Raw genomic sequence first — 24,059 nt, forward strand, 5'->3', positions numbered from 1 at the left:
AATGAGCTGCTTCCTTATCAGCTGTCATCCCTACCCATAATAGATGGCTAGGCTCTAACGTCTTTCCACTGTCTTCCCTGTAGGACTGTTTCCATTTTGAGCCTCTCTGTAACTCAATAGCCCAAAGGAGAGTTAGATTAAAATTAAAATCTGTGACAAAAACATTTATCTCTTATACCTAATTCCTTGTATCTTTATGCCTGAATCCTCTATAAGAAATTTTTTTAAATAAATTTTTGTAGTTGTTGATAGACCTTTATTTTTTATTTATTCATACACGGTGCTGAGAATCAAAGCCAGTGCCTCACACATGCCTGGCAAATACACCACAGCCCCAGCCCCTTCTATGAGGAATTTAGATGAGGAAAATGCCTTGCTAAGATTTTTGTTGTTGTTGTGTTATTGTTTTAAATGTTTTTTAGTTGTTGGTAGACCTTAATTTTATTTATTTATATGTGGTGCCAAGAATCAAACCCATTGCCTCACACATGCCAGGCACGCGCTCTTGCACTGAACTACAACCCTAGCCCCTTTTGCCATTTTGGTATTCTAGGAGTTCAGTGTCCCAGACCTTGGATTCTCTTGGATTTTTTTTGTTCAGTGTAGGAAAAAAAAAAAAAATTCTGTTAACTTTTTTATTAAACCTTCAATGTTGAAAATGCTGTAATTTTTCCTTTTCTTGTCTAGTGAGCCAGACCGAGGAAGGCTAACTCCCTCTCCAGATATCATTGTTTTGTCTGACAATGAGGCTTCCAGTCCTCGTTCCAGCTCCCGAATGGAAGAAAGACTCAAAGCAGCAAACCTGGAGATGTTTAAGGTAAAAGGAAAGATTTATTTCCAGCTCCTCTATTCTCTTTAATTCCGTAAGAGTCCTAGTTCTCTTTTTGTTTGTTTGTGGTACTAGGGATTGAACCTAGGAGTACTGTTCCACTGACATACATCCCCAACCCTTCTTTACTTATTCATTTTTATTTAGAGACAGGGCTTGCTAAATTGCCAAGGCTGGCCTCAGATTTGTGATCTCCCTGCTTCAGGCTCCTGTGTAGCTGGGATCACAGGCATGTGCCATCACTCCTGGCCCTACTTTTGTTTTTCACTGTTTATTTTTTGAATCTAAATAACTACCTATTGATGGAAACTCTTTGAGATGATACTGAACTTCAAGGGTATGCCCTTTAAGAGAGAACTGTTATAATCAAGTGGAGAAGATAGTTTGAAAAAGCATGTATATATAAGCCATTATACTCAGTAGGATTCATTTTTTGGAAAATGAAAACAAAACCTTACAATTCAAGTCACATAAACACTGGGCTAGAAGGGAATATACTTTATACTTTATCTAGAATCTCAGAATATGAAGAGCTTTTTAGAGAAATGTGGCTTTTAGGTTTTAGAAAACATGTTGAAAGAAAACAGGGTCTCGGGCTGGGGATGTGGCTCAAGCGGTAGTGCGCTCGCCTGGCATGCGTGCAGCCCGGGTTCGATCCTCAGCACCACATACAAACAAAGATGTTGTGTCTGCCGAAAACTAAAAATAACAAATTTTTTTTTTAAAAAAGAAAACGGGGTCGGTCTCCCTTTGGTCTTTCTATTTTGCCAGGAATCTGACTGATTAGCATTTATACATGGTCTGTCCTTTCAATCTATAAGCATTTTTTGAGTACATACTGAATGCCAGGAATTATGCATTCCCCAGGGATACAAAGATAACAACCCCATTACTACATTTGCTTCTTTCAGAAGATGAAAGTTTCAGACCTGAGAAGTACAATTATCTCTTGCAGAAAAGGATTCTGGGTACCTGCTACTCTAACAGTCTCCATGTTTATTTAGGGGAAAGGCATTGAGGAACGGCAGCAGCTCATCAAGCAGCTGAGGGATGAGCTACGATTGGAAGAAGCCCGACTGGTGCTGTTAAAGAAACTGAGACAGAGTCAGCTACAGAAAGAGAATGTAGTCCAAAAGGTAATGTGTCCTAGAAATAAAGGACTAGGGGAAAGAAGAAGAAAAACTGGTTTGAGAGTAGACTACCTACCCCTGGTAGATTTAACTTTGTGGCTCATTATCCTCTGGTTCCACAGGTTTTAGTCTCTAGGAGTAGTGTGTGTGTGAATTCTGTTTTTCCTCCTGGTCAACAGGAGCTTTGTACTGAAAAGGAAATTTAAAAGTCTAAAAAATGCACCAAAGTCAATTTTTGATTATTGTCCTTTTCTGCAGTCTTATTTTCTCTTTATTCTCCTAGACTCCAGTTGTACAAAATGCAGCATCTATTGTTCAGCCATCTCCTGCACATGTGGGACAGCAGGGCTTATCCAAGCTTCCCTCCCGGCCTGGAGCACAAGGGGAACCTCAAAATTTGAGAACATTACAGGTATGCGACACATAGTAGGATCTTAGTGTTGGAGTGCCCTGCCTATCCTCTTCTGTTTTTTCTTCTCTAGAGAATCTCTAACTTCTCGAGAGGGTTCATACTTTTTCTAACTGTCCAGCCATATAGAATTAGTTTATACCAAACAGCCAAGGACTTTCTAGCCACTAATGAGCATTTAGAGAGTTGATAATTTCATCTAAGGCTCTATAGGATAAATTTATCAAGTCTGTCTTACGTTTTAATGGTTTTATTCAGTTTTGAATTATAGACTGTATTTTCCCGTTTGCATTTTATGGAACATTATATTACCTGTGACTGGTTCTTTTCCTCATCTTCCCCTTTAGGGTCATAGTGTCATCCGTTCAGCGACCAATACCACCCTTCCACACATGTTGATGTCTCAACGTGTTATTGCACCAAATCCAGCCCAGCTACAGGGTCAACGGGGGCCGCCTAAGCCTGGCCTTGTACGTACCACAACACCCAATATGAATCCCGCCATCAATTATCAACCGGTAAGAAAGAGCCCTACCTAATGTGGAAACAGAATTTTTTTATTTGCTTTTCTTGTTGAATGGGCCAAAGGTTTTTAGTTTTTGTACATAGAGAAACTAGGACGACAAGGTTGATTTAGGTGGAGCTTGACTAGAATTCATTCCCCAAAGTGGAAGTTTTGAGGAGTTATGAAAAATAGTAGTGGAGAAAAAAAGATAGCTTATATAGCAGAGCTGAATTAGCAAAACATCTGCTTAAGAGAAAGAAATGGACGTAGGTAATAAAAAGCACAAAGTTGCATGACAGAATCCCATTTTTTCCTCTTTTGTCAGTTTAGCTCATAAACATCATCATCCTTTTTTCCTATATGCCAGAGTTCTCGTTCAATAAATAAGTTGAATACTTTGGACTGCTTCATTTCCTCAAAATACAGACGAGGATCAGATATTATCCTTTGATAAAAAGCAAGAATTGGTCTCTCACATACCAACCGTCACTGATACATCATCTCAATCTGTTTCAGCAGTCAAGTTCTTCTGTTCCCTGTCAGCGCACAACATCCTCTGCCATCTATATGAACCTTGCCTCCCATATCCAGCCAGGAACCGTGAACAGAGTGTCCTCACCACTTCCTAGCCCCAGCGCCATGACCGATGCTGCCAACTCACAGGCTGCAGCCAAATTGGCCCTTCGTAAACAGCTGGAAAAGACACTCCTGGAGATCCCACCTCCAAAACCTCCTGCTCCCTTGCTTCACTTCCTGCCTAGTGCAGCCAATAGTGAGTTCATCTACATGGTAGGCTTGGAAGAAGTCGTACAGAGTGTCATTGACAGCCAAGGTAAGACTGTTTCCTCGGGTCAGTCTCTATCTAAGCAAGAGGTTGCCAGGCCTGATTGGCATAGGCAGAGTATCACATAGTACTGTGTAATGTTAAATAATCTTTCCTTACTATTGCCAAACCACCTGCCATCACTTATAGATTATTTGGGAACAGTATCCAGAGAGCTTTGTGTGCTTGTAGTGTGTTTGTATTTTATATATCCTTTTTTTGTGTGTGTGACCTTTATTTTACTTATCTATTTATATGTGATGCTGAGAATCAAACCTAGTGCCTCACACATGCTAGGCAAGTACTCTACCACTGAGCCACAACCCCAGCCCATTTATATATCTTTTATATTTTTTCAGTGTATTATTTAGATCTTGAAATGGTGCCTAGCTGGACAGGGGTATAGCTCAGCAGTGCCGAGCAGTGCCTGAGGCCATAAGTTTATCACCACGTATCAAAAATAAAAGATACTTCACATGACACATGCACAAAGTGATGAATAGAACTTCTATTAGTGTGGCTTTGTGCTGATTTTTGTTGTTGTTGTTTTATTTTTATTGTTGTTCTAATTAGTTATGCATGACAGTAGAATGCATTTTGATACATCAGACATAAATGGAGTATAACTTCTTATTCTTCTGGTTGTACGTGACGTAGAGTTACATAGGTCTTGTAATCATATATGCATATAGGGTATAATGTCAGATTCGTTCTATCATTCCCCACACCCCTTCACCTCCCTTCACTGCCCTCTGTCTAGTCTAAAATACCTCTCTTCTCCCTCACCCCCTGTTTTGAATTAGCAGTTACATATTAGAGAAAACATTGGCCTTTGGTTCTTTGGAATTGGCTTATTTTGCTTAGCATAATATTCTCCAGTTTCATCCATTTACTGATAAATGCCGTGACTTATTTTTCTTTAAGGCTGAGTAATATTCCATTGTGTGTGTGTATATATATATATATATATATACTAGTTTCTTTATCCATTCATCTGTTGAAGGGTACCTAGGTTGGTTCCATAGTTTAGCTATTGTGAATTGAGCTGCTATAAACATTGATATGGCTGTGTTACTGAAATATGCTGATTTTTAAGTTCTTTGGCTATAAACCTAGGAGTGGTATGACTGGGTCAAATGGTCATTCGTTTTTGTTTTTGTGGTGCTGAGGATTGAACCCAAGGCTTGTGCATTGCTAGACAAGCACTTTGCCAGCTGAGCTACATCCTTAGCCCTGTGCTGAATTATTTGGTTCCTGCCTTTTGAATGCTTATAGTTGAAGAAATATACACACTGATGTGAATAACCAAATATAACCACATAAAACTATAAGGCAGTACTGAACAGCCTACTAATATCATATCATGACACATGCACAGTGTGATGAGTAGAACTTCTATTAGTGTGACTAATAACAAGTTATTAAGCTTAAATTTCCAAACATGTATTTATGGGGACACCTTAGAATGGTGGAATGCACCTAGAGGACTCAGTATTGGCTCTAAACAGATCATGAAGTGACCAATGCACATTGATAACTCAGAATTGTAAATGTATATAAAACAGGAACAAGTACACTATGAAGTAAGGAGATGCTAAGAAGCAAGAAGTATTGGTTAAACCAGGCTTGGTAGCACAAGCCTATAAACTCAGCTACTAGGGCGGCTGAGGTAGGAGGATTGTAAGTTTGAGGCCAGCCTCAGCTTAGCAAGACCCTGTCTCAAACTAAAATTTTAAAAAAGGGCTGAAGTTGAAGCTCAGTGGTAGAGTGCTTGTGCAAGTGCAAGGCCCTAAGTCGATACCCAGTACTGGTTGAGTTAGATGGAGTACTTAGATTCTGAATTGACACTGCATTTTCTTTTCAATGTAATATACAAGGAAATCAGAAAACATGATTCTTATCCCAGCTCTGTCAGTTAAAGGAGCTGTGTTTCTTAGCCTTAGTTTCCTTGTTTGTAAACGAGGGTGGTACTGTCTAAACTCCTTATAAAGTGATGCTACAGTTAAGTGAAATAAGTTTTTCTAAATTGTATTTTTTATAAAATAAAAACTTTTTTTAATTATAGATGGATACATCTTTAATTCAGCAGAAAAACAACTGGAAAAGATCTATTTGATGAAGAGAAACAGAGGAGATAGGAAATAGGAAACCACTGATTATTATTTTTGTTGACATCTAGGCAAAAGCTGTGCCTCACTTCTGCGGGTCGAACCCTTTGTATGTGCCCAGTGCCGCACAGATTTCACCCCTCACTGGAAGCAAGAAAAGAATGGTAAGATTCTGTGTGAACAGTGTATGACCTCCAACCAGAAGAAGGCTCTAAAAGCTGAACACACCAACCGGCTGAAAAATGCTTTTGTTAAAGCCCTACAGCAGGAACAGGTAAGAATTCTGATTTCTACTCACCAACCACCTGTAGGTTTGTTTTTCCCAAAGGGTTGTTGCTTCTAGATTGGGGAATTATCCATTACCCAAGTGATCCCCACAGACCTCTGGACCTGGAGACCTAAATTTCTTTTTATTCTCCCCTCTTTATCATTCTATCTTTCGCATTTCCATTTGACTATTTCTGATTGGGTAAGGGCTGAAGTTAAGAGAAAGAAACAGAAGGCTTGAGAGAGCATGGTGGCACACACCTGTAATCCCAGCAGCTCAGGAGGCTGAGGCAGGAGGATCCTAGGTTCAAAGCCAGCCTCAGCAACAGTGAGGTGCTAAGCACTCAGTGAGACCCTGTCTCTAAATAAAATACAAATTAGGGCTGGGGATGTGGCTCAGTGGTTGAGTACCCCTGAGTTTAATCCCTGGTCCCCCTGCGAAAAGAGAGTCTTGATTTTTCCATAACACTAAAGAAGTTTCTGTATTCTCAAATTCATTTTCTCCTCAAACAGGTTTTAGCCAGGCATGGTAGTACATGCCTAATAATAACTTGGGTGGCTAAGGAAAGTGGATTTCAAATTCAAGGTCAACCTCAGCAACTTAATGAGGCCCTAAGCATCTTAAAGAGACCCTGTCTCAGAATTAAAAGGGCTGGGGGATGTGGATGAGTGGTTAAGCACCCCTGGATTCAATCACCTCTACCAAAAAAGGGAGGGATTTTGGTGGGAGGGATTTATATTTGTACTAGAACACTCTGTCAGAGAATTAATTATCTGTGGTCTATACTTGACAAAGAAATGACAAAGGAAAGAAAAGATTATGAAGAAGCCCAGTGAAGAGTAGTGGTGTTAGAATATATGATCATTTCCTGTCATAGTTATAGAATAAGAATATTTTGGGAAAGGAAAGTTGGGAAGTTTAGATCCTTTTCACTATCTCGTCCCACTCCAGCACCCATCAGAGTCCTTTGTCTGGGTAACATCATGGACTTTCTGGAAAATAGACAGGAATTAAAAAATAAAACCTCAGCAATTCATCAGACTTAACTACATTAGTCAGCCCATGGCCACCACCCAGCTTCCTCCAGTTACCCTCAGAAATCCAGCTTCCCTGGGGAGAGGCCTCCCTCAATAAGTGAGACATGTAGGTCTCGTGTCACCAGAGATCTCAAAGTAGCCACCCCATCAAACTCTTTCTTTTTCCATCTCCCTCATCTGACTGTAAACATTACCGATAAGACCTTCCTTCAGGTTCTGATTAGGAAACTGGGTGCTTGATCTGATGACTTGGTCTGATGACTCCCAACAGGAGATCGAACAGCGATTACAGCAGCAGGCAGCCCTTTCCCCTACTACGGCTCCAGCTGTGTCCAGTGTCAGTAAACAAGAGACCATCATGAGACATCATACACTTAGGCAGGTGAGGAACTTTCCCCTGATCCTGATTTCTCTCAGGGTTTGTCAGCCATTTATCCCCGTTGGTCCTTTTTTCTGAGGAAAACCGTACTGTTTGTCTCTATTCCTAGATCTTTGCCTCCTACTTAACTTTCCACTGTGACAAGGTTATACTAACTGTCTCCTCGTTGTTGCAGGCTCCACAGCCCCAGAGCAGCCTCCAGCGTGGCATTCCCACATCTGCCCGCTCCATGCTTTCAAACTTTGCACAGGCTCCCCAGTTGTCTGTGCCAGGTGGCCTCCTTGGTATGCCAGGTAAGAGGGGCTGCTCTGAGAACATTCCTAGGGGCCACAATTCTTGTAGCCCTGTTAGGTGAATTGTTCCTTCCTTTGCCTTTTTTCCTTAGGGTATACCTCCTCACTGTTTTGTTATTTAGCAGATGTTTGCTAAATTTATATTATGTTCCAGCCATGGTACACTACAGTTTTGGTGTTGAAATCGACAGTCCCTAACATTATAAATTTTAATATCTAATGTGCCTTCAGTGAGCAAGTGGTTATCGATTTCTCTTAGCTAAGACAGTTGGGCCAACTAACCTGTTTAACTGATCCAGTGTTGCTTCTTCACAATCATTGGCCCCCAAATCAGAGCAGATTCAGTGATTCCATCTCTTTATCATTTTTCTCTCACCGCTGTTTTATCGATCTGTTCTCTGTCATCAGGAATGTGTTCATTATTCCTAGTAGAATTAAAATTTCAGGAAGATCTCTTTCCCTAAAGCTTTGGAATAAGAGGGTAGTTGCTATTGAAATAAAGCTAGGGGATGGGGCTCTAGCTCAGTGGTAGAGCACTTGCCTAGCATGTGTGAGGCACTGGGTTCAATCCTTAGCACTGCATATAAATAAATAAATAAAGGTATTGTGTTCATCTACACCAAAAAAAAAAAATATTCAAAAAGAAATAAAGCTAGCCAAGCATAGATAGATGTAGTTAAACTCTGGTGTTCCTTCCCCATCTCCAAATCTGCAGCCCCAAGGTATAGTACTGAAGGCAGTGTCATTTCCTCTTTTAATACCTTTCCATTTTTCTCTCCTGGGTCTAGGTGTCAACATTGCATATTTGAACACTGGCATTGGAGGACACAAAGCCCCCAGTTTGGCAGACCGACAGCGTGAATACCTTTTAGACATGATCCCTCCCCGGTCTATATCGCAGTCCATCAGTGGACAGAAATAACGCCTGTTCCACTTGTACTACCCCAACCTTGAATCCTTTACCCTTTCCTCTCCCGTTACCCCCAACTTCCGTCGCATGCAGTGCCTGTACTGGTGCCTACCATACACGGAAAGCAAAACTGAAAAACAGAAGACAAAAAATAGAAATCAACAAGAAAACACACGCCCTGCCCTGCCACCTCCCCTTTATTCACTGCTGCGATCTGTTCTCCTGCCGCTCTATCTTTTCTTTGATTTTCTTTTAACAGTGAGGTGGATCTTTGCCTCTGATAGAGGTCAGAAGGAGGTCCTGGGGAGAATTTAAGCCCTCTGACGTGTGTTTCTAAAGTTTGTTTTATGCTACAATTATTATCATTTTTAATTATACTGTGTGTCCTCCCTTTGTTCAGTGGACGGTTAAACCTTTCTCCCCCCCACAGTCTTTCTTTCTTCCTTCCTCCCTCTCTTTCTTCCTTCCTTCCTCCCTCCCTCTTTTTTTTTTTTTTTTTTTTTATAAACACAATGACATTCAGTTCAATGATAGGAGCATTGCAGATTGCAGTAGGATCCTCAGCTGCCAAGTAGGACGTGACTGGGAGTATTAGGGGCAAAGATTTTGAATGCACTTAACCTGAGTTGTGGGGTGAGTGGCATCAAGCAAGGAGGAGTAACACCCTAGCTGTGGGTGTTTTGGGGATGGGCAATTTAGGAGACAGTGTTTTAGTATTGATGTTTGGCTCTAAGAAAGAAAGGAAAGAACCTGCAAGGAGAAGCTTTAAAACAACTACCCTGGAATTAGGAAAGGAGAAGAAAGAAGTATGATAGCATAATGATAAGCCAAGGAGGACTGAGACCAGGTCCTGGCCTCTGGATGCTGGAGGAATACAGTTCATCTCCTGACCCCAGGGGTATGGAAGTCTGTTCCAAGCCAACTAGCCCAAAATAGCTTCATCTAATTTCCTTTGTAAAATTGTCCCTCCACCCCACTCTCCCTTTTTAAAAATCCTAATCTTCCCCCGCTAACCACAGCCCCTGGTTGTTCCCAGGCTGTTTTTTGCTGGTGTCCTAGAAGTTATATGAGTATGAATGAGTCAAGTGACAAAAGTTGAAAATAGAGGAAGAGATTTCTCTCCTAGCAGTTGAGAGTCATACATTTGTCTGTCCTTCACCCTCTAAGTGCAGGGAGGTAAGAGAAAGGGCCCTAATCAGCCTGGAGTCCTGCCCTGACTGTGCTGCACAGACTGCAGAACCAGCTGCTTGATGCCAAACAGCTCACTCTCAAGACCAACTCTGGACCTCTGCTCTACAAGTGTTGTCTTTCTCCCGCCCCCGCCCCCCATTCTATTAATTTTGCTCTTTTGTTTTTGTTTTTTTCTTAAGTGCTACTAATGTAGAGAATGAATTGAATTGTGCAATGTTGCTGTTCTGGGGATTAGGGAGATTAGCATCCCATTTGCCCACACTGTGGGGGAAGGGGGTATGGACCAGGCTGTTTTTTGAGGTAAGGGAAGGCCCTTAAAAGGAAGGGTTTCTGCCCTCCTCGGTAGTGTACACCCACCTGCCTCTCCAGCTCCAGAAGCTGCCAGAGTTCGCTGGGGACGCTGTTAGCAGAGTGGTGTGAGGAGTTAATATTTTGCCCTTGAAAGCCACCTGAGGAAGTTCCCTCGTTTTTATTTTTTAAAATTAAATAATTTTTTTAAAGTAAAAAGGCACTTTTAAAATTAACACATACACACAAACTGCACATCTTCCCCATAAAATTTGGGGGTAGGGTGGGAAAAGGAGCTGAAATCAGGCTTAGTCCCCCACTCTGGCCTCTACTCCCCACACCCCAGTGCCACTGAGGGTGATTATACTGGCCCTACGGGCCATCCTGGCTTTTTTTCTTTCCTACCTTCCCCCAAATTTCATTGAGCACTTAATAAAGGAGCAGAGATACAACCAGTGTCTGGGCTCCCCAAGTGGTGAAATGATCTGAAGGCTAGACGCTAGTACCAGGTAGTGTCAGGTCGTTTCGAGTATTTTTCTGGGGAATGTCATACCCCTGACTGTAAGTGGTGGGAGAGGGAGGGGGGTTAATGGAACTGGGTCTGGGATTATTTTAAAATTATATATATATATATATATAAAGATATATTCTTACATCTTTTCTTTGCCCTCTGTGCTTTGAAAGCACTGGATAAATCGTTTGGTTTTGCTTTTCTCTCTTCCACAAAATTGGAAGCTTTTTTTTTTTTTTCCCTTCATGTTTTTCCTACAAGTCATTTTGCCTTGTGGCATGTCTGTCCAGCCTCCCCACCCCATGATGAAGTGCCATTTCTGTTATGTCTCCCTGACCCCCAGCTCAGAGGTGCTCAGAGGTACAAGGTGCCCAAGTTTGTCAGTTGAGATTAAAAGTTAGGAACAGAGAATGTGCAATACCTTCTGGCTGGGGGCTGTCCCTGCCCTGAGCTGAGTCCCTGCCCTGGGAGCCAGGCCACCTTAAATGGGATTTGGAAGTAAGATGTGTAGAGATGGGGAGTGGTAGGGAAGGAAAGCCCATAGTCCCGTGTCTGCTTAGGTGCTGAGACCATAGGGGAGAGGGTAGAATCTTCCCTATTTTAATCCCCTCTGGGTCGATTACATAGACGCTGCTTATTAACTAGTATAGCTCTGTGACCCTTTGTTCAATTGCTGAGGTTTGATTTCTTACCCTCTCCATCCCATCTTCATACCCTTCCCAAGGATTAGTGATGGGGCAAGTTCTCCTTAATCATGGTAAAGCATTAGCCTCCACTCCCCACCTTCCTTCTCCCCATCTTCTGTCTTCCTCAAGTCTCTGCTTTTTCATCTGATTGACTCATTCCCTCCAAGTCTAGTGTTGCTATCATCCCTAGGCTTTGTAGACACTAATCCTGTGCCCTGAGGATGGGAGGAAAGACCTTGTGTTCACAGAGTTGTCCTTTACCCTGGACCTTTGAATTTCCAGGTATTCTTAGAGTAAGGGTCCCACAAGTTGTGCCTGGCTTCCTCCAGACCTAGTGGCACTAAAAGCACTCATTCATGGATGGTGTCTTAACTCCCTAGAAATCTGAGACAGGTGGATTAGTGGCAAGACTTGGGTAAAACTGGGGGACAGAGGTCCTTATTTGTTAGTTTTATTTTGTCACTTGACCACAGCATCTGGACTCCCTCCGTCTCTGGAATAAGTATTTCCCCCACATTTTTGAATTTATGTATGGTAGACATTTTTTTTTTTTTTTAAAGACACAGATAAATGTTTTCCTGCTTTGGTTACCTTTCCTTTTCCCTTTGAAAGGAATTAGCTGTAGAACTGCTTTGTAAAGATGCTTCTTGATATTTTACTTTTGTTCCTTTTCCCCAACCATTCCCTTTTCTCCCCATTTCTCCCGAAGGCATAACCCTTCTCTCCACACACCCTACCCCATCCCAGTCCTAGGCTCCCTTCCCTCTCATCAAGATCTTCATTAGCTTATGATATTTGCTGCCGAGATGTTATAACAAGGACTCATTCGTGTATATAAGCTATTTCTTGATCCATTTAAAAGGAATTGTACATTGTGTAGAAAAAAAAAAAAAGCTGAAAAAGAAAAAAAAAAAAAAGCCCTAGCCATGGATATTGTGAAACTGTGTTATGTCATTTTGTAATGTGCCCGTTTGTGTATGATCCGTGCAAAAGGGTTTCTGGGGAAGGGGAGGGGGTAGGGAGGCAGGGCTGTGGAGGGTGGGTAGGGGAGTGGGCCGGGCCCAGCACACTGAGACTGGCAGCTGCTCCAACCCCATCCCTCCTTAGAGATGCCACCTCCCCCACCACCCACCCCTAATTTGTGCCTTGCCTCCCCACCCTGGAGTAGTCCCTCCGGGTCACCAGCACTGCCTTGGCAGAGCCCACTCCCTACCCTAACCTGCCCACCCTCCCTGCCCCCCAGCATTAGGTTGATACTGTGGGGAAGTGCTGGGGTTTGGGAGGCAGCCGAGGAATGGGGCAGTTCCCCGGGGGCATCGAAACCAAGTATTATTATGAATTGTAATTGTATTTGCACTGTTTTTTTTCCCTCTGATTGCATCAGCATATATACAATATACCTATATAACAAAATTCAGTGTCAAGCTTTCTTATGCAAGGGATTTCCCCATCTCACCCCCACACACACAAAAAGAAAGAACCTAGTCTAATGGACCTTTGAAGATGAATTGTCAGGGGATGGTAGGAAGAAAGGACCCCCTTAGGAGGTCTCACCTTTTGAGAGCCACAGCTATCTGCACAGTTTTAGACTATGAATTGAGGTGAGGTTGGGTTCCTGTGAATGCTGGAACGATTTGTCCAGGACTGTGGAGAATATTAAATAAAGATAAACACCAGTACAAAGAGTGACACGGCCTGGAGATCTAGGGTCTCCTAACTTGGCTGTGTGCTCTTTGGTAGTGTTATTTTTGTGGGTCTCAAGTTTTTTTGTTTTTGTTTTTTTTTAATCTGTGAAGGATGAAATCATCTGGCCACCAGTGTTGAGATTCTGAGCTTCCTTCCCTCCTGCCAAAAACAGAAATCAGCTTGAGGTGAAGGAAATGTTGGGCTGAGACAATAGGGAGGAAATGAAAGCGACTAATGTTGAAGTAGTTACATATGTGACAATGCCCTTGGAGAGCTGGCAGTCCCTTGCTTTAAGTTTTTTTGTAAGAGGTGGCAGAGTGATGTTCAGGAGGGCAGTTAGACTAATGATCTCTTTGCCCTCGTGTTTCTAATTGAGAGCAGGGATCAGGCCCCAAGCCCATCTCAACCAACTACAAAGCCCTTAAGGATGGTTGACCTTGGATGCCCAGTGTTTGGTCTAGTTACTTCCTTTGTGAGCTACAGGATATTGAACTTCCCCTGTCGTCTTGGTGACAAAATGCAAGAGCCCACATCTTTCCTTCCCTCAGTTCCAGTCTGAACCCCTAAAGGCAGCTTTTTCAGTCTGTCGTCTTCAGGGGCTCAGTTTCCCTTAGCCTGGGCTGAGTATTCCCACTCTCTAACTTCCTGGCTGGTAAAGCCTGGAGAGGTATAGGATGATGGGTGAGGCCTTGGTGAAGGTGGAAGGATGGATTGGGGTTTGGGGTGGGGTGGGGAGCAGGGAGGTGGGATGGGAAATGGCCTTCCCTGAATAGGGTGGGTGGGAGGGGAACAAGACCCTTTTGCACAACTCTTAAGTTTCCTTTTTTTCCCCCCCCTTTTTTTTCTCTCTCTTTTTATTTCTTTTTAAAAATCTCATTCTAATTTTCTGCATTGTTTGGGAAATAAAGTGAAAAATCTAAGACCAATAGAAACTGGTTTTCAAAAAAGGTAAATACACTCCCATCTGTTTCAGATACTGCTGATCATTTCAGCAGTGACAGATTCAAATAATAAGCTAATTTTTGGAGAAAGGATTAAAAGAAAAAAACTTTGTAATATTTATCACTTGCAAGCTATGTTTAATAAAGAAAGGAATGGTTTCTAAATTTCCCTGTGGCTTGTGCTTTAGTCGTGGGGTGGGGGAGGGGCAGTTTGGGAGAATTTTAGGGGTAATTGGAAGGTGAGCTATCACTTATACTCCCTACAGTCCACTGATGGTGTGTCTTTGATTTGTACGTTTTAATTATGATTACTTAAAGCCCTTTCCTATTTCTGTGTACTTTCTTTTCTCTATTTCTAATATCCCAAAAGCCACAGACCCCCATTTCAGTTACCTGATGAGTTAATGTCCAAAGATATCAGGTGTGGTTGAGTGGGTCCCCATTTTCTCCTAGGGAGAGGTGCCTCCTGGCTGTCCTTGGCCCTTCCTCTCTAGTAACAGAGTCGTTTGGAAATCTGGCTTCTTTAGGTGGGGCCTTATCACAGTAGGGGTTCCTGCTGCTCTTTTCATAGGATGCTGCAGTCTGTCCTTCCTGAACAGCCTAAATGCAGCATCTCCAGAAAGATGCAGAACTGCGTGCTCACCTCCATGTCACCCTTCAAAGTTTTCCTTTGAACCCAGAGCATGAACCAGACCCCTTTTTATTTTACTTTCCATTTTGTGTTTTTATTTCCAAGAAAGGCCCAACCAAAGGAGAAGACTTGAAGTCTGGACTGCTGTTAACCCCTTCTACATTTTATACTCACAGATACTTCTGCACCTTGTGCAAAGCACCCCTGTGGAGGGCCAGGACCCAGCCTTTCTGAAATCTTGTCCTTGGTACTAGCAGTATTCTACATGAGTACAGCGACAGTATTTGGGGTGCCCCAAGCCCTGGGCTTTCCTTTCCCTGAAACCCTCCCCCTTTTTAGCACAGTATGGAACAGCTTTGGAGGGAGAGGCTGGTTGGGGTTGAGGCTGGGCCTTTGATTTTACAACATGACAGCTGGATAAAGAGGGACCATGGGGTGCTGAGTGCCATAGACTGCAAAGGGACTAGTAAAGAGATGCTCTTTGGGCCCCTCAGATTGGAGGGGATGATAAGTGGGATGCTCCACAGCCTCTGAGCCCATTCTACAAGGGATTCAAGACCCCAAGCCAAACTAATCTCTTCAAAATAGAAATCAAATGGGGGCTGGGGATGTGGCTCAAGCGGTAGCGCGCTCGCCCGCTCGCCTTGCATGCGTGCAGCCCGGGTTCGATTCTCAGCACCACATACCAACAAAAATGTTGTGTCCTCCAAGAACTAAAAAATAAATATTAAAAATTCTCTCTCTCTCCTCTCTCACTCTCTCTTTAAAAAAAAAGAAAAGAAAAAGAAAAGAAATCAAATGGGGAGGGATCCCCTGAAGAGGGACCAATGCTTTGGATCTGGGAAGGGGCAATGGGAATTTGGTTGCTCAGAGAAAGACTTGTGGTGTTGGGTCAGGGGGGGCAATGAACTTGGCTCCCCTTTTGCCCATTTGCTGACTCAGACTATGAGAAATACAGTTACTGGTCCCTCTGTCAGTCTTCAGCTTGAGCAGGAAGAGAAAAACAAATCTCAGACTCGAATTCTGGTTTTGAGATGGACGTGGTGACAAAGCCCCTAGTCTTGCTTCTCCACTTTGAAGGGACATTTAAAGCTATAAATCTCTGGATAGGTCCATATTTGGATCAAGAGGGGTTCTAAGGCAGGAGTCGTCGCTATTGAGTAACTCCAGTGCCTTGGCCTAGATGAAGGTTATTTGGTATGCTGCCTGGAAGGATGCAGATTCTCCTGTTTCTTGATCTAGAAGGAGGAACAAAACCCACACCACTTTCTCTCCTGCCATGGCCAGGCCTGCCCCTCCCCAGATGGGGCTGAGGCACCTTTGGTTTCCTCCTGACTCCGGAGTAACAGGAACAGACGAGGTCGATTCTTTGGTGGATCCAGAGTTAAATGATATCTGGGAGGAAACCAACTTGGAGGGCCCTAGGCTAAGAGCTGTGCCATGGTCACCTGGCCCATGTCCCAGTCCTCAAGCACACCAGTTGCCCCCTACTCTGAGCCTGGCCTGCATGAGCTGCAGCTCTGTCTGCTGCAGGCTCAGATGCTGCCCGACATTCTTGGGACCCCTGTCTGCAGAAGAGGCTTCCCAGACAGAAAGTGTCGGCACCATGACCTGTCTGGGACCTCCCTCCATCTTAGAATGGACCCTGACCTTCACCCTGTTCCATTTTTCCCAGAGATGGAGAGGGTCACCCTTTCTTGCTCCTGGGTGGCAGGGAAACTGGCTCTGGCCTTGTTGTCCACCTCTGGTCTCCATCTTGGGAGTAGCAGTTTTCTCTGCCCATTTGGAAGCCCAGAAGGCCTCCCTTCACTCCTGGTACCACACGACTGAAGAGAACTGCCTGCGGCCCACCTCGCTCTCCTTCCTAATTTTGGTGAGTGAGGGGGAAGGGCTCTGTCTCTGTCTGGTCAAATGCCACAGTCATGACTCTCCTTAAAAGTTTCCACATTACCTGGGGCTTACCTATGTCTCCAGCTGAGGAAGAGACAGAGGGGAGTGAGCTGTTTCACCTTGGCCACAGGAACAACTGGTGTGGGACTTGGATAAAGACCCTGGCCACTGGACAAACTCTGGGGGAGCTGGGCAGGCAATGGAAGGGAGGAAGGCAGGAAGGCACCATGAGGCCCTGTCTCTTTCCCCCATCCCACCTGGGTCTTCTCCTGGTGCAGGGAGACCTCCCAGGACCCTCCCAGCCCACCCTCCGGGGCTCACCCTGCACTAGCAGGACACCCTGTGCCCTGCGCCAGACAAGCGTGCCCAGCCAGTTGGCAGCACAGACATAGACACCAGAATGCTGGACCCACACATCTGAGATCATGGGGTTCCCAGTGCCCAGGACTCAAATGCCCTCCACAGCGATGGAGCGGCCATCTGTGGGAAGGCACTCAGGCCAAGGCTGGAAAAGGCTGAGGACTGGGTGGGGCCAAGGTGGGGGGATGGGGCAGCTGCTCACCCAGGCGGCTCCAGGAGACAAGCGGCCTTGGTGGCTGTCACAGTGGCGATACACTCCAGCACTGCTGTTTGGTGCACCGTGAGCGTCAAGTCCTGAGGCCCAGACAGGATCTCTGGCCTCTGCAGCAGCTGCGGGTGCCCTGGGTGTTGGAAATGGCACAATGGATCAGAGAGAGCCCTCTTCCATCCCCTGTCCTCACTTCTTTTTTTTAACCGGTGCGTTATAATCCTACACAGTGGCGAGATTCGGTGTCTCATGTCGGTTCATGCACCCCTACACTCACTGCCGCTCCAAGTGCCCCCTCCAGCCCACATGCTTTGTGTTCCTTCCCTAGAGTCCCCTGGCAGTGCAGATGCCCCAGCTACCTGGGGGGGGGGGGACTTGCTCCTCAGGTGTCCCCAGGACAGGGCCTGCAGCTGGGACACTTGCTTCCCAGAGCGCCCCCCTGGGGAAGGGGTGGGGCCAACTTCCTTTACTGAGGCACCCCAGAGCTAGAAGACCCTCCCCCAGAAAGACCCCAAAGAATTCAGCCTGCCTCAGCTGTTAGGAGAAATGCAGGCATTTTCCCGTTCCCATCTTAGATCTAAAGCACAGCACGGCTTCATTTGATGCCACACCTTCCCACTTATTACTTGTTAAATTCTTTTTTGTTTGTTTTTCTTTTTGGTACGGGGTGTTTTATCACTGAGCCACTTCACCAGCTCTTTTTATTTTTAATTTTGAGACAGAGTCTTGCCAAGTTGTCCAGGCTGGCCTCAAATTTTTGATCCTTCTCTCTCAGCCTCCTGAGTCATTGGGATTACAAGTATGCACACATACGAGACAGTCTTGCTGCTTAACTCAACAAACCCTCACCTGTACCAAGCGCTGCCCTCATACAGGGACTGCAGCTGTGAACAACATGTATGTACCACACACCCTAGTCTTCCTTCTGCTGTCACTTTCATATTTTTGTTGCCACCTTATATTTTCTGAGCCTTTCTAATACACTTTTAGATCATGATGTCCTTATTAAGAACTTTTCCCTGGGCACTGTGGCACCCGTCTGTAATCCCAGCGGCTCCGGAGGCTGAGGCAGGAGGATGGTGAGTTCAAAGTCAGCCTCAGCAATGGTGAGGCGCTAAGCACTCAGCAAGACCCTGTCTCTAAATAAAATACAAAACAGGGCTGTGGATGTGGCTCAGTGGTTGAGTGCCCCTGATACAATCCCTGGTACAACAACAACAACAACAACAACAACAAATAGCTTGCATCCTTAGGTGAACTTTTGTCAGAGATGTTTTAAAACATCTGTGCCCTGGTGCCCCTGCTTTCCCACATACACTTGCTTACATTTATACTCGGGAGCCCCCTAGTGGCTAATGCTGGCATGACTTCTCAGACACCTGTGGCCACTCCACTTCAGGCAGCCGGACCTCAGTCTGCCTCTCCCACCCAACTTGGCCTGCAAGTGGGGGCGTCCTGGGTGCTTCATCTGAGATACAAAGCTTTTCATCCTCATTCCAAAGAGAAAACATGTGCAAGTGTACACACACACACACACACACACGCACACACACATGTGCTACACACACATGTCCCAAACACAGGCTGACTGAGCCCTCACTCCAGAACCATCCAGGGTTCACCCTGGTACATTTGCATAAGGAAATTCCCTCTGCCCACCTTGCTGACCTCGGTCTGCTTCTCTTTGCTCACCCTTCAACACCCAGCTTGGTGTGGCTTAGTACAGAAGCCCCTGGCCATCCCTTGCTGAGCCCCGGCCGGGTTCCCACCCCATTTTTCCCTTCCAGGTGGTGAGCTGGAAGCCCACAATGGAGCGAGCCTGCCTGACATCCCGAAGATCCTTGAAATTACAAAGTGTCTGACCTCAAACAACCACAGTATCCACACCTTCCCATTCCCCAGCCCGCCCCAGTCCTGCTTACCAGTCGGGGTCAGCTGGGTGTCCTGGCTGTGACGGGTACTGGCCACATTTCTTGCAACAAGACGGTAGGTGCCCACATCAGCCTGGCTCATGTTGGTAATGTACAGGATACCCCCAGGCAGCAGTGTGACCCTGAGGATACAGAAGTCACAAACCCACAGCCTGCTCCATGTCCCCTGCCCACCACCCCATTCCACTCCTGGCTGGTGCTCAGTGGTGGTCGGTGGGATTCAGGGCCGTGCCATTGTGCTCCCAAGAAATGGAGGCCTCAGGCGCCCCCCGGATCAGTCACTGGAAACGCACAACTCCACCCTCTACCTCGACTGACTCTGGGTGTTGGTGGGAACAGGACAGACCTGAGTGTGGGGGCCACCTGAGTACCCAAGAGCAGCCCCAGGCCAGGCCCCGCCTCTGTGCCCACACGGCCACTCCTGCTCTCCTCACTGTGCAACCCCCGAAGTCTCTTCTTGGGTTTATGGCTTTTGTGGGTCATAAGAACTTTGTCTTTCTCCATTAAATTATTCTTACATTTCACAGCTGCACTGGTATAAAGTGATACAAAGACAACTTTCAGCAGAACTCAATTATGACTATTATTATCCTATTCATGCTTTTTCTTCTAATTTTAAAGAAATTAAAACATTTATTTGGGCCTAGTAGGGGCCCAAGGCACTGTGCACTCATGTCCAGTGGCCGAGCCAACCCTTCCAGGCCCACTTTGGGCAGCTCTGTGTCCTGTGGGTGCCCCTGAGTTGCCCCCGTGCACTTCTGTCCCAATCCCCAGGAGCAGCCCTGTCACTCACTTGCCAGCTCTACCCTGGCCCCGGCCCCCTGCCTCCCATAGCAGTTCTGGGCCACACAGTGGCACTCGTGGGCACAGGATGAGGGATTCCAGTAGGAGGGCAGGGAACCGTCTGGCATCAGATGGTACCACCAGCAGACCATCCCGCTGCCAGGAAGTGGACACAGGTGTCTCCCCTCCCCCTGGCAGGCAGCACCAGCAGGCGCCCACTATATCCCCAGGCTCCCCGCAAAGGCCAGTTCAGAGCCTGCAGCATAGCCTTAGGGACAGTCAGCACAGCCTGGACACAGTGGTCTCCCGGGGCCCAGCCCCTGCCCACTGCCTGCCCCTCAGTTGAGATGCTCCCTCTGCCTGAGCAAGGGACCAGAAGACAGGACTTTGACCATGGAGGGGTTTGGGGGTGGCAAGGGGGGAGCTGGGAGGGACAGCAGGGCCTGGCTGGCTGAGCAGAGCTGGCCACTGTCTGACTGGCCTGGCGGGCAGCCTGATTGATGGCCTCTTTCAATCAGGCCCTGGCAACGGGGAGGGGGGAGGTGGGCACAATGGTGAGGTCAGGGGCTGAGGCATAGGCATTGTGCTCCCGGGGGACAATGGGGTGGCTCCCTCCCTCCCCCACCAGCCCAGCTGCCTGTCTGCCCACAGGGTCACCTTCCCAGGACTCCTGTTCTCCCCTTGTCCCCTCCTGCCACAGGGACTCCAGCCTCTGAATGGAGGAGGCACGTGCTTAGGCTCTCACACACTCATGGAGGACGCACACGCTCCGATTCAAAATCACAACCTCACAGCCCACCTTACTCAGTGCACAAGCACATTCTATCCCTCACACACTCCCAAGGTCACAAGCCAGGTCCCCACTAGACATCTCGACAGACTCAAAGTCAAACACATGACACAGGGCCACAGGCACCAAAGTCATGGCCCAGAGAGCACGAGGAGAGCTGTGAACACACGCACACACATGCACAGAAACGTGTATGCACACGTGCACACACACACGCACAGATATGGACACACGGACACGCACACACATGTGCACACACCCACATGCACACACATACATGCATGCACATGCACACACGCGCACACACAGATACACATATGCGCACGCACGCGCACACCACAGCTCCGCCGGCATTGGGGAGCCCTGGCAGGACAGACAGTGGTCTCTGAGGGGCCCACAGGCCCAGGTTCTCCAAGCGGCACATCCAGGAGGACATTCTGGGCCCGGTCTCTCCCAGACCCATGCTTGCCCCGCCCCTTTCCCAAACCATGTGACCTCCCCGCTCCCAGGACTGTGCCCAAGGTCCTCCTTCCCCTGCCCTGCCCCGCCCCCTGCCTCTCGATCCCCAGCCCCCCTCTGCTCCTCCCCAGTCGCCTCCAGGCTCCTCCAGCCCCGTCTCCCCACCGCCCTCCTGCGGCTTCTCCCTCAGGCCCTCCCCCAGCCCCCTCCCCGTGCCCCAGCCCCCTCCCCGTGCCCCAGCCTTGGAGCAGCCCAGCCCCAGCCCCTTGCCTCCAGGCCTGGCCCCCTCAGTGCCAGGGCTACGTCCCAAGCGGCCCTGGCCATCTGCCTTCAGCCTGGGGCCCGGGCTGTGGGCACCCCCAGCCCACTCTTAGGAGACAGTGTTGGGGCTCTGGCCTTGTTTGGGGGATCCCGGGATCTGGGGCTGAGTCTTGGCCGGGGGCTGGGGACTGCGATCCTGCTCTCCGCCCTCCGCCCTCCGGGAGCTAGGTCTCTTTCTGCTTCCAGCCTGAGCCCCTTCCCCACCCTGTCTTCGCTGTCCCCTCCCTCCAGGGCCTGGACCCAGACTCGGAGGCCGCAGGGCAGTGGTGGGAGGGCGGGCCAATGAGAGCAGGGCAAAGTTTGGGGTCAGACCCGCCCCTCTCCCCGCCTTCAGAATCTTCCCCCAGCCCCCTGCCCCCTGCTCCCGCGGAGACAAGACTGAAGTCCTAGGGTTCCTCCAGCCCATGGGGTCTGGCGACTGAGCAGGGTGGCTGGGAGGTCGGCTGGGGGCCCGGGGAGGTTGTAGAGCCACCCACCCCCTTTCCCAGCAGAGCCACCGTCCCAGGTGCTGAGGCGGGGCTCAGGGAGGGGCCTTACCCCCTTGTTGTGGTCACAGCCCCCACCCCAGACCCCTCACCATTTTCATAGTGTCATTTCCCAAAAGTGTTCTCTATTCTTCCTGGGACAATGGATTGGGGCCACCAGGGGCCCCGCAGGGAGCCAGAGAGTGGGAGGTGGGACGCGGCCTCCACCCGCCCAATCCTAAAAAGAAGAAAAGCCCACGCCTCCTTCCCTCACCAGGCTGACCACCTAAAAGGTGCAAAAGGAGGGGGTACTCCTCGAAAAGGGGTCTGGGACCAGAAGGGCCTGCCTTTGCAGCAGGAACCCATCAGCTCCAGCCTCCCCCTAAAGCAATGTCCAGAAAGATGGGGGGTGCTCCTGGAAGTGTAAGGGGGCATGGCAGGGGTGGGGTTTGGGTGGGCAAGACTGGCCACAGCAGACAGGCTTCTACCCTAGGCGCTCCAGCCAGGCTGGCCCCAGCACCGCCTCTCCCTGGAGCCCGCCAACTTCACTCTTCCCCCAGCTATGTGGCGGGCTTGGCCCTGGGCAGTTCAGGCTGCCCAGCGCACTTACGCTGACGCTCTGGTCCTGGGCCATCACCTCCTCACCTGCTCAGCAGCCTCTCTTGTCCAGCTCACCTCCGCAGCCTCTCCCAGCTCCCAGCCTCCCTCAGCTCAGCCTCCTCCTCCCAGAAAGGCCATCCTCAGCGTCTGTGTCACCAGACTGGGCCACCTGAGGAGATTCCCACCCCTCCCCAGAGGGGCCTCCTGAGTCAGGACACTTGAGCAGGGAAAGCACATGGGGCCCAGGATCAGGGAGGGGAGGCCCAAGTCACTTACTAGCTGTGGGTCATTGGCCAACTGACCACAGTGCTTTGAACATGTGGAACCTGCCCCTGTTCCTGGCCGGGAAGTGCCGCCCCATGGAGAGAGCACTGGGAGATGTGCTGGCAGGTCTCTCTGCTGGGAGTGGCCCCTCTTTCCTTCCCCCTCCATCAGCCCAGGGCTCTGGCGCCTCTGGCTTGCCAGCTCCCCCAGCTCTTCTGCAGCAGACCTCTGGAGAGTCTCCGCTGGCAGATGAAATCCCCTGAGGCCTTGGCACGCCTGGGACCCTGTCTTCCCACCCTAGGTCCTTTCTGTCCACCCGCTCTCTGTCGGTCCCCAGCATTTCCTCCTCACTCCGCCCGTCTCCCTCTCCCTCTATTTGTCTCCCATTGGTTATTGGCAGAACCGGGTCCCTGGGGAGATCCACGTCCTGTGCCCCAGATCCTGTGAATAGGCTGGGGTACATGGTGAGGGGAACAGGTTCCTAATCAGTTTTTTTCTTTTTTCTTTTTTTGGTACCAGGGATGGAACTCAGGGCACTCCACCCCTGAGCCACGTCCCAACCCTATTTTGCATTTTATTTAGAGACAGGGTCCCACTGACTTGCTCAGGGCCTCACCGTTGCTGAACCCTCGATCCTCCGATCTCAGCCTCGCAAGGCTCTGGGATTACGGTGGCAGGCACCCAGCTTCACTTGGTTCTGAGGTGGCAAACGTGAGGCCCTGAGTTTAGTACTGAAAGGGGGGACAGGGAGGGAGGGGGAAGGCAGGGAGGGAGGGAAGGAGGAAGCAAGAGAGGAGGACAGGAGGGGAGAGGGAGGTAGGATTCTCCAGGGTCGCCTGGTGATCACAGAGGGCCTTACAAGCAGGAGGAGGCAAAGGGTAATAGAGGAATCGTGACCGCGTGACCATGGACCTGTCTTTCCTGACATTGCCGTCATGACGTTTCATTCACACCTGCTGGTTGTGCCTGTGTTCCCTTCACCACAGTGTGAGTCCCAGGAGGGCGGTGTGGACATACCCCTGGCTTGGTGGCCACAGGCCAGCTCCAGGCTCCTCAGGAAGGAGGGGACCCATACCCAGATCTCATTCCCCTCTGTGGGTCCCAAGAGCTGGAGCCCAGCCCTCAAACCCTGCTCAGACTTCCCCCACCCCCACCCCGCAGCCTGGGCTCCCGCTGTCCCACCCGAGAGTTCCCAAGTCTCTGCCTGAGGCTATGCAGGACCCAGTCCCAGCCAGTGCCCACGCGCCCCCTGCAGTCCACCCACTTGGGGTTTCACAGGCCCTGCCCCCTCACCAGGCCCATCCTCTATTCCCCTTTCCCCTTCCTCCGACAGTATTTTCAAATGAATCCAGGACAACACATCA

General features: G+C 48.2%; 1 protein-coding gene and 1 long non-coding RNA gene across 3 annotated transcripts in view; one reads left to right on the top strand and one right to left on the bottom strand.

Moving 5' to 3' along the window:
- The window catches only part of Gatad2b (GATA zinc finger domain containing 2B), a 94,799-nt gene extending 82,019 nt beyond the window's left edge, over positions 1–12,780 (top strand). Inside the window, exons 3-11 of one of the 2 annotated variants that reach the window (XM_078027519.1) lie at positions 688–817; positions 1,834–1,965; positions 2,243–2,371; positions 2,716–2,886; positions 3,390–3,705; positions 5,876–6,078; positions 7,381–7,491; positions 7,664–7,781; positions 8,570–12,780. In XM_078027519.1, coding sequence (XP_077883645.1) covers positions 688–817; positions 1,834–1,965; positions 2,243–2,371; positions 2,716–2,886; positions 3,390–3,705; positions 5,876–6,078; positions 7,381–7,491; positions 7,664–7,781; positions 8,570–8,703 — 1,444 coding nt within the window. In that variant the 3' untranslated portion in view covers positions 8,704–12,780. The remainder of the gene's footprint in view (positions 1–687; positions 818–1,833; positions 1,966–2,242; positions 2,372–2,715; positions 2,887–3,389; positions 3,706–5,875; positions 6,079–7,380; positions 7,492–7,663; positions 7,782–8,569) is intronic. The other variant, XM_078027520.1, reaches the window with a different exon arrangement.
- On the bottom strand, positions 12,036–21,062 carry LOC120890573 (uncharacterized). The gene is made up of 3 exons (XR_005734853.2): positions 19,006–21,062; positions 17,078–17,216; positions 12,036–16,703 (listed from the first exon to the last, which is right to left on the bottom strand). It is a non-coding gene; the product is annotated as an uncharacterized LOC120890573 (long non-coding RNA).
- Between the last annotated feature and the right edge of the window lie 2,997 nt (positions 21,063–24,059).

This window comes from Ictidomys tridecemlineatus, chromosome 11 (genome assembly GCF_052094955.1).
Source record: "Ictidomys tridecemlineatus isolate mIctTri1 chromosome 11, mIctTri1.hap1, whole genome shotgun sequence".
Taxonomy (NCBI): Eukaryota; Metazoa; Chordata; class Mammalia; order Rodentia; family Sciuridae; genus Ictidomys; species Ictidomys tridecemlineatus.